The sequence below is a fragment of the Bidens hawaiensis genome, unplaced genomic scaffold, assembly GCF_021521415.1.
Source record: "Bidens hawaiensis isolate Kalapana, Puna unplaced genomic scaffold, B.hawaiensis_p1.1 tig00000512_1, whole genome shotgun sequence".
NCBI classification, from domain to species: domain Eukaryota; kingdom Viridiplantae; phylum Streptophyta; class Magnoliopsida; order Asterales; family Asteraceae; genus Bidens; species Bidens hawaiensis.
The window spans coordinates 4,928,466-4,945,204 of record NW_027491033.1 but is presented as its reverse complement, the minus strand read 5'-3'; the positions used below and the strand labels follow the sequence as shown (position 1 = coordinate 4,945,204).

General features: G+C 42.8%; 1 protein-coding gene across 1 annotated transcript; it reads left to right on the top strand.

Moving 5' to 3' along the window:
• The first annotated feature begins 5,027 nt into the window (after positions 1–5,027).
• LOC143630552 (uncharacterized) lies at positions 5,028–6,286 on the top strand. Its single transcript, XM_077099542.1, has 3 exons — positions 5,028–5,242; positions 5,323–5,677; positions 5,771–6,286. The coding sequence occupies exons 1-3, from the start codon at positions 5,028–5,030 to the stop codon at positions 6,284–6,286; spliced, it is 1,086 nt and encodes a 361-aa protein (XP_076955657.1).
• The last annotated feature ends 10,453 nt before the right edge of the window (positions 6,287–16,739 follow it).

Sequence of the window (16,739 nt, the reverse complement as noted above, 5' to 3'; positions counted from 1 at the left end):
TTATGTTGTTTATATATACACCGTACAAATTAAAAATTTAAGAGTTATGTTCATTGTTTTAGTTGTACTACAATTCTACAAATCAAAACTCAACCAAAACAAATTTGAATTACCAATTCGAATTTAATTTTGAATCGTGTTATGATGTTATCATCTCTAACAATTTATAAAATATATCAAATCAAAGTAAACAATTTAAATTCCTTACTATACTCAAACACTAACATGATAAACATAAATTACTCAAATAACAAATCCCAATTTAAACCCAATACATATTCATCGTTACTTATAAATACCTCCTATTTTATTATTTTCACATTCATCATTCATCATCTCCCTCCAACAAAACTTACAAATATGAAAACCATTCACCGGAATATCCTCTTACCGCTACTACTCCTCCACCTCTTCATCACCGGAATATTCCCAATAACTTCCATCCATCACCATACTCAACATTGCACCATCACCACCACCACCCCACTCCACCGTTGCATGCCACCTGGCCCACCTTTCCCGCCACTACCACCAAACCACCCACAGCAAGAAGAAATCGATCCAAGATACGGCATTGCGAAACGATTAGTCCCATCCGGACCAAACCCAATTCATCATTGAACCAAGAATCAAATCTACGATATGGTATTTGTTAAAACTTGAAATCTTGGATGCCCATATCGTTTATTCGATCGAATTCCGTCAATTCGTTTCAATTTCAAGATCCTCTGTTTCTTTCTTTTTACAATTAGTAGCAAAATCAAGAATGGAGATACTAGATAGTGAAGAAAAATATTACAGTAGTACTTTTTTTTTCTTTTATTAATATGTTTATAGAAGTATAAGTTTATAATTTGAAAATAGGATTTGGTGATTTTGTTCTTATTTTTTTTCAAAATAACAGTATATGCATTTATATTATTCGTTAACAAGCTTTAACTTAATGGTGTTCAACGAATCAATTTTAGAGTTAGTCGAGTAGAGTTATTCGAATATTAAAATTTTGAATTGAATCCGAATTCGATTTGGAAAAAACATATTTGAATTATGTTCAAGTTCAGGTTGATTCGGTTCCATTCTAAAGTCAGTCAAGGAAACAATTTGATTCAGTTCATTTTCAAACTATAGCTTGTATTTTTTTAACATGCAATGAAATACAAGTAATAATGTACGTCAATGATTCCATATAGACGCGACAAGTAAATAAAATAATATCAAATTAACTATGTCTTTGTCAAATTTGGACAAAATAGCCTGAGATGAATTTATATTTGTCAAAAAGTTAATATTTGAATGGATCTTTGTTTAGGTGATGTTTTTGAAAGATTATTAAAGTTATGAAAGAGAAATCCAAATAATGTAACTAAAATTAATAGAGTCGTAAACCATAAAACAAAATCTGACTCGAATAGTAGCTTAAGTAGCCAATAACAATACGTTGTATAGTTGATATCAGAAATATTGATCACATGGCAGTTGATTAACCTATTTTTTTAATAAAACCATCAACTTAAATAATAAGTTTGGTGCTGCAAGTGCCCTATTGAGCCACTTGGCGTCACCGAACTAGTCTGCAAATTTTGCTTTGTTATTTAGTTCCGCCGTCATAACGAACGTAATGAAAACCGACCGAGCGTCATTATTTTTTTGTTTTTTAGTTCCGGTATCATAACGAATGTGACGGAAACCGGCCGAATTTTCGTGACTCACCGCCTAAATGTCCGGATCGACAACGGTCAGGTTTTACCAACGTTTTACCGACCGACGCCACCACATTGGTCCACCTCAATTTTTAGAAAATTTTGTTATATATGTGGTTTTAATTCCGGTACAACAACGCACGTCACCAAAACCGACCGAATTCACGTCGATTATCGGCTTAACGCTTGAATTTTACCACCGTCTAAGTTTTACCGACATGCCTGACGCAACGCGCCAGGTAATACAATAGTTATTGTATAAGTACATGATATAATATTTGTTTATGTGCCTATCGCAAGTATGAAAATTTTGTAACAAGCCAAGTTTGAGCCTTTTAGCTTTCTAGAATTATTTAAAAAATGAGCCAAACTTGAACTCTTTGAGACTAAACAATCAGTCTAGAGGTGCACAGAAAACCCGAATTCGTAACCGGGCCAAAAAAAAGGCCGGAATCGGATTTTTTTAAACCCGGGTTTTTAATACCCAAACCCGAACCCGACCCTACCCGTAAGGTACGGATAGGGTATGACTTTCAATGCTGAAACCAGAACCCAAACTTGATCTAAACCCAATAATAGCCGAAACCTTGTTCTAGTTATACCCGAAACCGGGTTTTTTGCATACCCAAATTAGGTTTTTTTCATACCCGGGTATTAATGTTTGTGCACCTATAGATGATCTTCCATTCTCCAACGGATTTTTTGGGGCAATATATTATTGTTTAGAGCAACATCTTTCCAAAAAAAAAAAAAAAAAAAAAAACCTCCAATACCACTCAAAAATAGCGGTTAGTGTCCTTTTTGAATTTTGACCATTAATATGCTTTTAATGTATCTCTAGTTTTCTACACCATAAGTAGTACAAAATAGTTGGTTGACATTTGGTTTTAGTCACAACACTTATTCCTCTTCTGTTGGCACTGTTTTTAGTTCTACAACTCGATTATCATCAATTTGGGTTCATTTCGAGTTATGTCAAATGTTGTCCGGCCCAGCGAAAGCTCGTTGCGTCCATTGTGGTTCATATTGAGGTTAGATTCAATAACGATTTTGAATCAATATGTGAAATCATGTCGAGAGGTTCGAGTCGAAGACTTTTTGAAAAGACGATTAGAACTTAGGACCCGAGAGACTAAATGAAGACGATCAACTTCATTGAAGAAGATTTAGTGCTTTTATTTTATCCGAAAGGACCGGAACTATCTATGTAGAAAATGGGTTTTTTTAATACCTGAAAATAGGGTATTCAAATAGCCGGAAAACGAGTTTTTTCAATACCCGGAAATAAGATATTCAAATACCCGGGTATTGAAGACTCGGTTCAATACCCAACCCGAACCTAGTACACAAGGTATGGTTTTTCAAGCAAATACCAGGACCCGAACCTGACCCGGGTATTGCTAATACCGATTTTCCAATACCTGATCATACCCGAACCCGGTTCCATACCCGAACCCAGGTTTTTCTAATACCCGATTTGTGCACCTCTAATTTAGGGTGTTACCCTTTCACCTATGATAGCATTTACGTTACGAAACTAAAGATTTTGTTTCGAAGTTAACCCTCTACTCGGCATTTTGTCTTAACGACTTATTATAGCAATTTTATATAAGATCTACAAGACATGTGTCTTCTATAGCTAAGAAGGCTATAGAAGGCTGCTATTAGGTACATTGTTAGGATCATTTTGATGGTCCCATTAACTCAGCAATAATATCTAACTTTGACATCATATCCTTTCATAACAATATCGTATGGTCCCATATATGTTCTATCGTATCTATCATATGTTTTTACATCATATACTTTCATAACAATATCTAACTTTGACAAATTTTGTCAAATTTGGAAACGCGAAAACTAATTACTAGAATTCAAATTAAACATCTAAACGTGTGAAATAATAATAATAATAATAATAATAATAACAACAACCCATGTTTCACATGTTTTTATGATCAGAACACAATCAATTAATATTGAGAAAAACATGAAAAATGTTCGTAAGTCAATGCTGCTTAATATTCAGGATGTCCCACTAGTTACACAGTTTCCATTCGGGTGTTCTTCGGGTTCGTTTTCTTCGGGTCGGGTTTTTCGGGTTTCAAAGTTTTAAATCTTAACCTGAAACCCAACCCAAATCTCTCATGGGTTTTTCGTGTTCGGGTAATTCGGGTTCAGGTTTTTCGGGTTGGGTTAATCGGGTTTCGAGTATTTTAGAAAAAAAAAACACACAACCAATTTAAAAAAAAAACTACAATGATGAAATTAAAACAACATATTCTTCTTTGCTTATAACATAAATAATCAAATAATAAACTAACATAACTTGATAAAACAATTCAAAAGAAGAGTAAAACTAACTCGAATCATAGTCGTATTCAATCGGGCGTGATTTAGTTGTTCGATTACGGTTTGCTATTAGTATTAAACAGAATTATATAAGAAATCGATCCATAATAATTAGAATGACTATAGTCAATTACAGATTCTGATAACTTTAGTGACTAAGACATAACATATTATACATAAAAATAGATTTAATTTCAAAACTAAAAGTTTATTCGGGTTTTTCGGGTTAACACAAAATCTTATAAATCAAACCCAAGAACCAATCCGAATTACTTCGGTTCGGGTTCGGGCTCTTCGAGTCAAGTTAGTTCGGATACGGGTTTCAAGTAAAAGTGATATACCTACATCTAATAGACCATGTAAGTAACTTTAGACGATTTAAAAGTATACCCATTTTAAATATATTAACTCATATCATATGTCAATACTTCTATGTCAATCACACATCATTTCCTCATATTAAAGTTCGATTTTTGTTGATCGTCAAATAAAACTCTCACCTTTGTGGTCAAACATTTTTCTCATCTCCAAATCAAATCATTTCACTAACCACTTTACTTCAAATGTTTTTGACATTAATTTTTCCATCAAGCAAGATTCTATTCTACTTCAAAAACCTTATTTTCATCATAATCATATCATCACAATTTTGACTTTTCATGATCATCAAAAAGACCTTTTCTCATGTCCAATTCAACCCATTTCATCTTCAAACATTTTCTCCAACCCTAAACAATGCGGAGTTCTAAATTCAACAACATTGCATATAATTCTAGATTGAATACCCTCATTTTGGTTATATCTATTCTTTGTTTAATCCTCTATATTTCTTCATTCTTGTTTTCAATTCTTTCCAACACAAGACCCTCCATGCACCATGACCTTTCATCCAATGACCCCACTTCCATTCATCATATTATTTTCGGGATTGCCTCGACCGCGAAATCATGGTCTAGATGAAAAGAATACGTTAACATGTGGTGGAACCATGATAACATGCGAGGTTGCATCTTTCTTGATGCTCCATTAGACAATGACACGTTTCTCGACTATGATTCGGACATGCCTCCTATTTGTATCTCCAATGATACCTCCCGGTTTGGTTACACGTGGGATGGTGGCCTCCGGTCAGCCATTCGGGTGGCTCGTGTGGTTTCGGAGACTGTAGCATTAAACCATAAAAATGCTAGGTAGTTTGATTTGTTTAAGGTTTTTTTTTATATATATATCTATGTTTTTATTTTTTAAATTGTGTTTTGTTTTGGTTTAGGTGGTTTGTGTTTGGGGATGATGATACATTGTTCTTTCCGGAGAATCTCGTTAAGACATTGTCGAAATATGATCATAATCTATGGTATTACATAGGGTCGAAATCGGAGAGTTATGTACAAAATCGACATTTCTCATTTTCTATGGCGTATGGTGGGGCGGGGTTTGCGATAAGTTATCCGTTGGCTAAGGTTTTGGCAAAGGTTCTTGACTCGTGTTTGGAGCGATATGCACATTTGTATGGTAGTGATGGTCGGATTTCATCGTGTTTGTCTGAGCTTGGGGTTGCGGTTACTAACGAGCCTGGTTTTCATCAGGTACTATTATTAATCACCATGATCCCGTTGGTTAGCCAGGTACTCAATCACTATATTTTAATGGTTATTTTGTTAACTTTGGCTTTTCTTGTATTTTAATATTTTAATGATTATATTTCTATACTTAACTAGATGGATGTTACTGGAGATGCATTTGGATTATTGATGACACATCCAATGAACCCATTGGTGTCTCTCCATCATCCGGACCGCATTGATCCGATCTTCCCAAACATGACGGAAACAAACGCTTTACGCCATCTATACGAAGCTGCAAACCAAGATCCTCATCGGATCTTGCAACAAACCGTATGCTATGACCGTTGGTATTCTTGGACAGTGTCGATATCATGGGGCTATGCTATTGAAGTTTTCGGGGTCCATGTTCTTGTACCCGATGTACTTCGTACTCCTGTTACATTTCAACCGTGGCTAAAGAATCGTGTTTTTAACACGTTTTTTAATTTTGATATGCGACGACATCACCGCGAACCTTGTAGAAGACCGGCCGTGTTTCACTTGGATAGAGTGAACTCGACGAAAGATGGGATTACTAGCATTTATAGAATCATGGAAGAACAAAATTGCACATATGGCATGTCATCTCCAAGAAGAATCAAAGAAGTTAAGTATATTCCCAAAAGTTGAATCTAGACATAAAACAGGTAATGTATTTCATATATAGACTATACATATATATAACCACATAATCTAATAATAATAATAATAATAATAATAATAATAATAATAATAATAATATGTACTCTCTAAGTTCCAAAACAAACAAGACCATTAAATTGACAAACCATAAAAAATGAACCCCAAACCGGCCAAATATTCCACCAAATTTCTTTGGTTTGGGACTTTGGGCGGTTTAGTTGATTTCAACGGTTTATAAGCACCCCTGTCTACTTAGATGCGGCAATTCTTGACGCTACTTGAAAAACAACAAGAATAAGATACACAAATAAGTAGGTTTTGAATTGTCACGTCAAACATGTTAGTAACCCGTGGTAATTGGTCACACACAAATTTGTCTTTTAAAAATAAAAAAGTTGAGTTTATTAATAAAACTCATGATGTTTGGGTTATTTGTGAACAGTTGCAGGCGCCTAGACGACAATGTTGCGATATATTGCCTTCATCATCGTACAACTTAATGGAAATCAATATCAGGGCGTGTCATGAAGAAGAGCTAGTACATAGGAAACCATAGGATCGATCATTTCGACTGTGGCCCTATATACACCAGAGACGGATTATCGATCAATGATAAGTCGTGTATACATGTAAAGATAGAGAATTTCTACTTGCACTTAAAGTACAATTGATCGATGATAAGTCGTGTATTGGTTTTAGTTCAACATTCAGGGTCGTTAGTTCAACCTGATCACTGACTCGTTAGTTTGATCTATGAAGAAACGTGGATCTACTCACTGGTAGCAGATCTACTTTCCTCGGGTGTGATTATACTATTTCACCGATGGTTCTTCTGGATCAGTGTTCTTCCACCTACAAAATGAACAGCGCCGTTACTTACCCCTCAGAAAGGGACAGAGGGGTCCTCTTTGGGGTAACCCTCCGGCGTGAGAATAAGTATGTGTAGGAGAAGATAATAATGTGAGAGTAAGGGAATTGGGAGAGTATTGCTTAATAGCTGAATACTGTATGTTACTCTGTATGATTATGTGATTCTCTCTGTGTATGAGAAAGTAACTGACTAGGGCTGCCTGTCAGTGAATGTAATTGAATATGCTTCAATGTGAATCAATGTCTGTAACTGTCAATGATTGAGTATGAATGTCCTCATCAAAGTGGAGTTGATGCTGTATTTATAGTGCTAGGGTTTCCACTGATTAGGCTCAACCTCGTTGGCCTCCTCCAATCGCACTGCGCCACGTGTCCTCTGGGACACTTGGCGCTTTCTCGTTGGTTGTAATCACGTGGTAGCACATGTGTCATGCTGAGTTGTCGACCTTTCATTTGGCAGCTGTCAACATCAGCATATTCTTACTCCTTAAAAAGATGCCTTCTGGAAGGTTGTCTGACGTGCACAATCAAGGTTGCCCTAATCCTGATTTGGATAAGGACGAGGTCGATTATGTGCATGTGTGATATGCGCCAATCCTGAGGATGCGCGAGGTCTTCTCTTTATTCTCACGCGCAGATATTTCATGCGCAGATATGATATGCAAGAGCATGTGATATGCGCCGCGCGCTGATGCGCCGCGCGCATATGTGATGCGCGAGCATATGTGTGCCTGGGCAGATGTGATATGCACGAGCATGTGATATGCGCCGCGCGCATATGTGATGCGCGAGCATATGTGTGCCTGAGCATATGATGCCTGAGCATGTTTTGTATGCGCCATGCGCATAGGTTTTGGCTTTGTGCCTTCATAATGTCTTTATCTTGTGGGTTGACCCGCCTTGGTCGGTGTTGAGGCGGGTACATACCTCTTCAAGCCCCCCCAGTCTAATGTGTGTCTTATCTCGCGCTAGCGCGGTAAGATAGATATTAGACTTACTGATTTGGTCTTTTTAATGGGGTTTTGTCGTTTTCTTGGTTGTTTCCATCGTTGCGCGAAGTTCTATCCATTTGGTTGAAACGAAGGGTCCAAACACGTGGTTGGTTGGTCGTGTCGTGCGCCGTAAACGTGTCAGACGTTTCGTGTGCTCGAGGTGCTACAGTTGCCTTTCATGTCCCCTCGCACAGCTGTCTGGAACACGTGTCGCGCTCTCATTGGTTTGCACCTGCGAGTGGGGGCGCGTCTCTGCTCCGTGGCAGGTCCGTTACGTTTTTATGTCCCCTCAACAGTGTTAGGGACACGTGCCGCGCCCTCGTTGGCTTACACCTGCGAGTGGGGGCGCGTGAAATCCGATCAGTTGCCACTTTTCTCTCTCCTGGGCCTATAAAAGCAGGCCCTTAGGAAAAAATTTTTATCTTCATCTTCATTGTTGCTAATTTTCGAATTTCTGCCTTTCATATTCTGATTTGAGTGTGTTCATCGTTTCGAATCTTCGATTATCTGTTGCTGCAGTTGTATGTCTGATAGTTCAGACTCCTCTAACCCCTCAATCACCTCTATTGCCTCTCGAAGACGCCGTGTGAAATCTGTGGTGATGTCGACATTGAAGCAAAAGGGCAAGGGGAAGAGGGTTGTTGAGACCACATCGGAGGAAGTAGGGAGGACCAAGGCCACGAAAAGGTGGAATGAAATCCCCTGCAAGTTGAGGCAGGCCGATCTCGACAGCCTCATCTCGTCACAGGGTTTCCCCCCTGTGTTTGGCTGCATGTTGCCTGTGGCCGGGCAGACGGCGGCGGACCCGCCTCCCGGCTATATTTCACTGTACACACATTTTTTCACCCACTGCAACCTTCGTCTTCCGATGACAAGGTTTGTAGGCGCGGTGTTACGTTTTTTCGGGATTCATATATCCCAAGTCCATCCGTTTGGACTTGTGCCCATGACTCATTTCGAGTTCATGTGCAAATCACAGCGCGAGGAGCCCACCCCTCGGCGCTTTTAATTTTTTTACAAGCCCAAGATCCAAGATTCTTGGATCTCCTTTATTCCTCGCAGTCAGAAGGTTAAGTGCAGCACCGTGTCATTCAAGAGCCTTCATGACTGGTCTGAGAGGTTCTTCTACATCAGGGCTGGTGTAATCCCCATCCGCATGACGATGCGCGCGATCGATTCTGCGCCCGCGGATGCGGATGTTATTAAGAACCCAACCGGCACCTGGGTTAAGAAACTGACCACCGAACCATCCCCCGCCAAGAAAATTCGCGAGGAGGCGCTGGTGGGGGTCGGCATGAGTAAGCTGTGGACCGACAGCGCGCTTGAGCCCGTTATCCAAGTCGACGGGTTGTGTAAGTTTATTTCATTGCTTTATTTCTTTTTCTGCGCGAACATAATTCTTTTTGCTGATATCACTTGACTTGTTTTTGCGCAGTCACCAAGGATTATATCCATGCCGCTTATGATGATCAAGTGGAGGGTGGCTCCGTCGCGCTTGGCGCTGGGGAGGTTGGTTTCCCAGATCGCTTCGATGACATGTTCATCCCAGTGGATCTGGAATTTGACTTTGATAGCGACGCGCCTGGTAAGCCTTCGCACTTATGCTCATTCCTTTAGAATACCAAAGTTTATTAACAGTTCTGTTGTTTGTATTTGCAGATGCGCTCGAAAACTACGAGCTGGAGCTCGCGGAAGAGGAGGAGGAGGAAGAGGAGGCGCCCCTACTAAAGCGCAAAGCTAAGGGGAAATCTGGCGCAGGGGGCAGTAAGAGACAGAAGAAAGATGACACCCCTGTCGCTCATCCCCATGCTCAAACGAAGGGACCTAAGGAAACCCAGGTGTTTACTACCAAGGTTTCTTTAGCTTCCCTGCCTATGAAAGTGGGCAGACCTCCTGTCCACTTGAGGTATGGTGGCGTCACCTCCTCCGTTCGCGCGGCTGAAGAGAGAAGCAGTGCCGCGCATGCGACAGGTATACTTTGCTTATCTTCATCTGATTGAATTATTATTAAACCTTTGCCCCTTTGAATGTTTGCAGGACCGGCGACGGTCGCAGTTCAGCCGCAGGCGCCACAAGGTGCTGAGGCTGCGCCGGGGGCTGCTTCGAAGTCCCCTGTTCTACCCTCTGAAAAGGGTAGAATGAACTTTATGGCGATGTTCACCGCGCGAACAGAATTGCGCCAAGGTATGTTTTGCACATTTGTCTTGTGAATTTTTTCTTTTGGATCCAGTCATAAACCAATTTTCCTTGTTGATTTGTTCATAGGAGTTGTAGCTGGCGTACAAGTTGCTGGTGACACTCCTGGCGCCGTTGCCGGCGCCGCTGGTTCTGCTCCTGCTCCTGCTAGTGCTGAGTCTCCCCATATTGGGATTACAAAGGAGCAGGAAGCCGTATTGCGCGCCGAAATGGCGACGCCGAGACCTCCCTCGCCTCCTCCTACACGCAGCCCTCCCCGCGAGACTGGTTTGGAGCCCTCCAGGTCGCAGGAGAAGAGGCCTATTGAAGAAGATGAGGAGGCTGAGGGGGCCCAAGCTGAGGACTCCTTGGGAGACCGCGCCAGCCATGCGATGCCACAAGACTTCGCAGCGCAGACTTCTGGTGGGGTTGGTGCTGACTTTTCTGCTTCATCCCCGCAGGTATGTTTTAATTTGTTGCTCCGCTGCGCGTACTTCCATATAAGTATGTTTTTATGACTTAGAACATTTCTTGTGTTATGCAGGAAGGTGACCACGTTTACCGCCCGAGATGGAATATTAATGAAGACAGTTCCTTCCAATCCATGGGCGTATGCGAGGACTTCTGGGCTCATGCCGTGCCTCCTACTGAAAGGAGGTATCAGGAGGGGCGCACCCGCGCTGACTTGCTCAACGATCACATTTTCGCTGGGTCGGCTTTCTTTGCTGCCTCCCAAGAGCTTCATCGTGATTATATTAAAGTTCGCGATGCTCTTGTGGCAGCCCAGCAAGAGGCTAAGGTGGCTGCCTGGAACCTTTCTGATGCTCGCGCACGAGCTGAGAAACTCCAGGCGGAGCTCAGCGAAAACCGAGCAAGTTCCAACACCGCCTTTATTAAGCGCGGGCATGAGCTCCAAGCTGCGCGGGAGAAGCAGCAGGTGGCGGAGGCTGAAGTTGCCAAGTACGCGCGGAGAGTGCGTGTCTTGGAACAGCAGGCGGAGGCGCGTGACCAAGCTATCGTCCAGAGTATCACTGAGAAATCATCACTGGAGAGCGAGGTTGCGCGCCTGAAGAAGTATTTGGCGGCCGCGCAGGCCGATAGAGATGAGGCCCTGGCGACGGCAGCGTCTAGCCAGGAAGCACTTGATGCTGCGCAGGCGGAAAAAGAAGAAATTTTGGCGGCAGCAGCGTCTGATAGAGAGGAGCTAAAAAAGACCAAGGAAACTGTGGAGTTATTAAACTCCCAGGTTCCTGCCCTCGAGACGTCTGTTGCTGGCCTCGCGCAGGATCGCCAATGGCTGGTGTCACAGGGCATGACTCGTTGCGCTTTGGCGATGAAATATTCTGGCGAGTTTCAGGCCCTTGTGATGGACTGCAATGCTGCCGCGCGCTTGGTGGGTCGAGCTGAAGGGTTTACGGATGGGTACGAATATGGTATGTTGAAGAAGAACCCATCCGAGTACCCTTACAAGAGCGACGCGGCCTGCGCGGACATGGCCGCGGTGGGGGAGAAGTATATGAGTACTCCCATCCCCATCCTTGTTCAGGTACCTTGACCTTAATGAGTTTTTCTTGATTAATTTTCCAAGTGTTTTGTACTCAATACTTTTCTATTGATTTGCAGATTGCTGCGCTTGCTGACCAGCCCGACCTCGGCGCGCTAAAGAAGTTGCTCGATGAATGCGAGGGGGCTGGTGGCGATGATGGTGGCGCGGGGGATGTTGCCCCTGCAAGCGGTTCTGGCGCGGCGAAAGAATCTGCTCCTGACACCGTCGTGATAGAAGACTCCAATGAGGAGGAAGAACTTGACTATGGTCAGTTTGGAGATGAAGAGGAGCAGGCTGCGCCAGATGCCGAGGGCGATGATGAGGATGATGAAGAGGCTAATGTCAACGTGGAGACTTGAGAAGCCCTTCATGTTTTTATTTTTATTTGTAATTTGTAACTCATCATACTTGTAAATTTCAACGCTATGGAATGAAATTTGTTTTCCCTTTTTCACATCTTGCGCATTTCCATTCATCTCTTCATGTTTGCTTGTATATATATAAGATATGCTTGCACGTTAAAATAAGAACAAGGTTGTAAGGAAATTATTCACTTAACCATAGTCCTATTTTGTAAGTGGTTTCGCAGTATCTTGTTTATGCTGACACGCGCGATGACTTTTCACTATTCCTTTTTTGCGCCTCGTTGTCGCGCGTTTTTTATATGGAATTATGAGTTTTAGCCATTACATGTCAGCATGTGTTACTCAGATATCCACTATTATTCCGTGCGCGACCTCGACCTGAGACCTCAACAACTATGATTTGGCATGTACTTTGCCTTAGTTGTGTTTAGGGATTTTTATGATCAGGCTGCGCGGGATGTAAGATGGATGTTTGTGAGTGTTTTGAGCTAAGGCTCTTTGTTTTGGGCTAAGGCCCTGACGTTTTTAGAGTTAAGACTCGTTAACGTGTTTGAGCTAAGGCTCGCGCATGTATGTTTTACTTCGTTTTATTTTGGTTTGAAGTCAATATAGTGTTGTCATATTGCTCCAAATTAATAAAGGAAGTGTGAAACATGTATGCAAAGGTAATAGAACAAATATTGAAAGATAGCGCGAATCATCATTCATGATGGCTTAAAAGCCTTGATTACATATTTGAATTTTTACATGAAGCATTTTCTAAGCTGTGCTGCATTCCATGCGCGCGGTATCTTTTTTCCATTCAAATCTTTTAAAGCATACGCGCCTTTCCCCAATTCTTCTGAGATTTGATAAGGTCCCTCCCAATTGGGGGACATTTTTCCTGGGGGTATAGCGCGGCTAGCTTCATTGTTTCGAAGGACAAAATCATTTTTCTTGAAGTGGCATTCTTTAACGCGCTGATTATAATATTTTTCCATCTTTTTCTTGTATTTGGCTTCATTGATGATAGCCGCTTCTCTGCGCCCTTCAAGCAAGTTGAGGTCCAATCTTCTTTCGCGCTCGTTATCAGTCTTGCTCATCATGAGTACCCTATGGGATGGGCATCCAATTTCTGCTGGGATCATAGCCTCTGTCCCATAGGTTAGGCTGAACGGGGATTCGCCATTGCTAGTTTTGCTTAATGTCCTGTGCGCCCACAGGACATTAGGTAACTCTTCGACCCAAGAATGAGATTCTCCCTCCAACCTTTTCTTCAGCCCATTTAACAAACTTTGATTTGCGCGTTCCACTTGTCCATTCCCCTGAGGGTGATAGACTGAAGTGAAAATTTGGTTAATGCGCAATTCTTTGAGCCATCTGGAAATCTTCTTGTCAGTGAATTGCTTGCCATTATCGCTAACAATTTCCATGGGCAAGCCAAAACGGCATATGATGTGGCTCCAGATAAACTGCTTCATTGCTTCGGCCGTTATTTTTGCTAGTGGCTTGGCTTCAACCCATTTTGTAAAATAGTCTACTGCCACAACCAAAAATTTTACTCGCCCAGGCGCCTGCGGTAGGGGACCCACAATGTCGATTGCCCATTTGTGGAAAGGCCATGCTGAGGTTACCGGAATCAAGTTGTTCTTTGGCCGCATGGTGTTTGGCGCATAGCTCTGACATGCTTTGCACTTTTGGATCTCTTTTAAAGCGTCCAAGTACATGCCTGGCCAATAGTAGCCTGCGCTCATTGCCTTGGCAACCACCATGCGCGGGCCAGCATGAATTCCACAGATTCCTTCGTGTATCTCTCTGATCACATAGCTTGCTTCCTCAGCATCCAAGCATTTCATGAGCGGCCCAAGATAAGAGCGTCGATATAATGTATCGTCAAGCAGTTCATAGTTATGCGCCTTGTGTCTTATCTTCCTCGCTTGTGCGCGATCATCTGGTACCTTTCCCTCCTTCAAGAATTCCATTATTGGAGTTATCCATGATGAAGGGGTTGTATGGGTTACCAAGACAGACTTCGCTACCACCGACGGGTTGCTCATTACTTCTACCCTGACATCTTTGCCAAAGTGATCAAAACTGGTTGATGCCATCTTACTCAGCGCATCTGCAGATTTGTTTTCACTGCGCGGAATATGAATGATTCTGAAGCTGTCAAATTGCTCAGTGAGCTTTTTCGCCTGCTCTAGATATAGAGGCATGGTGTTCTCCTTGGCATCATAAAGGCCATTGACCTGTGCTGCTACCAAGTACGAATCAACATGGGCCTCTAGCTTCTTAACTCCAAACTTGCGCGCAATGCGCAGACCAGCCAGCAGGGCTTCATATTCAGCCTCATTGTTGGTACTCTTGAAGTCCAACCTAATAGCATAAGTATATTCATGATTATCAGGGTCCACCAGTTTGAGGCCCGCGCCGGATCCTTCGCTGTTGGAGGCTCCATCAGTGAATAGCCTCCAAACATCTTCTTCATCATTTGCTCGCGGAGGATCTACCTCGCGCTGAGCTTCTTCAATCTTTCCCTCTGGGATTTCCGTGATGAAATCCGCCAGAACTTGACCCTTTATTGCTGGACGGGGCTTATAGGTGATCGTGTGTTCACCTAACTCCAGCGCCCACTTTGTCAGCCTTCCGGAGAGCGCGGGGCGTCGCAAGACTTGCTGGATGTTGTAACCAGTCAGAACTTCAATAGGATGACCATTGAAGTATCTATGAAGTTTGCGCGACGCGTGTGTTAGTGACAAAACTAACCTTTCCATGATGGAATAGCGCGTCTCAGGGTCTGTCAGCACCCGACTCACATAGTATATTGGCGTTTGGATCCCCTTGCGATCCACCAATAATACTGCGCCGATAGCGCGATCTCCAGCTGACAAGTACAATGTTAGGGTTTCGCCAGGAAGTGGAGCTGTGAGCGCGGGCAGCTTTATGAGACATTCTTTTATCTCACTGAAAGCTTGCTCAGCCTCAGGCGTCCACTTGAATTGGCTCTTCTTCAAGCAGTTCCTCAAAGTGTTAACGAATGGAGTAGATTTGCTGGCGTGGTTCGCTAGGAACCTGTTGATTGACACCAATCTACCATTCAGCTTCTGAACCTCTTTCATGGTGGATGGTGAAGGCATGTCAAGGATGGCTTCCACCTTTTCAGGGTTCACCTCGAAACCATCCTTAGTGACCATTACACCAAGAAATTTCCCCTCTTCCACGCCGAAAGTACATTTGCTCGGGTTGAGCTTCATGTTAACTTCCGTTAGGCGCTGAAGAGTTTCCTCGATGTCTTTGAGCATTTGTCTCTCCTCCCTGCTCTTGATCACCAAATCATCAACGTAGACTTCCAGATTTCTTCCAATTTGTTCATTGAAAACCGAATCCATAAGTCTCTGATAGGTGGCGCCCGCATTCTTTAAACCAAAGGGCATTTTTGTGTAACAGAAAACACCCTTGTCGGTTCTGAAGGCAGTCTTGTCTTCGTCTTGTGGTGCCATTTGAATCTGGTGATAGCCTTTGTAGGCATCCAGGAAACATTTGAGCTTGAATGGCGCCACGGAGTCCACCTTTGCGTCGATGTTTGGGAGGGGGTAACAGTCTTTCGGACATGCTTTGTTGAGGTCCTTGAAGTCAATACACATCCTCCATGACCCGTTGCTTTTCTTTACCATCACAGGATTGGCTACCCACGTCTGGTATCGGATCGGGCGGATGATGTTTGCGCGCAACAGGTCCTCAACTTGCTCATTCATGGCCCTCGCCTTTTCATCCCCCATGATTCTCTTTTTCTGAGCAATTGGCTCCACCGACTTGAACGTGTTAAGAGAATGTTGCGCCAAGTCTCGCGGGACCCCAGTCATATCGGAGTGTTGCCACGCGAAGACTGACGTGTATTTTGTGAGCAACTTTTTCATTCTCAATCTCGTTTCATCTGAAATGGTAGCGCCAATTGTGACCGTTTGCTCTGGGAATTTTGGGTTTAAAATCCACTTCTCTGGCGCATTGTCCGCCATTGGAAGTTTCATTCTCCCTTCCCGCGGCGTACTTGTCACTGCGCACAAGTGATCGCGATAAACAAATGTTACGCCTGTTGGTGTCGGGAACCCCAATGCGCCGTGCGCTGGCGACGGTACAGCATTAAATTGGGCAATCGTTCCCCTACCCAGGATCATATTGTGGCATGACGTGGTGGGCAAGACCAAGAAGTTGACAACTTCGGCTCGCTTGTGCTCATCATCCCCCATAGTTAGTTCAAACTGAATCTGACCAAGGGGATGGATGATTTCATTTGAAACACCACAGATTGGTGCGTTCACAATTTCTAGCCGCGCTTGGTCTGCCGGGTCTAACTTTCTGAAACATTGCTCATACATAATGTCAGATTCGCTTCCAGTGTCCACCAGGACCTTTGACACTTCGTAATGAGCAATGTGTGTGGTGATGACGAGAGGGCTGCTGATTGAAGGGCCTCCCCTGATTCTTGGGAAGATAACTTGCTGCTCGCGCCAATC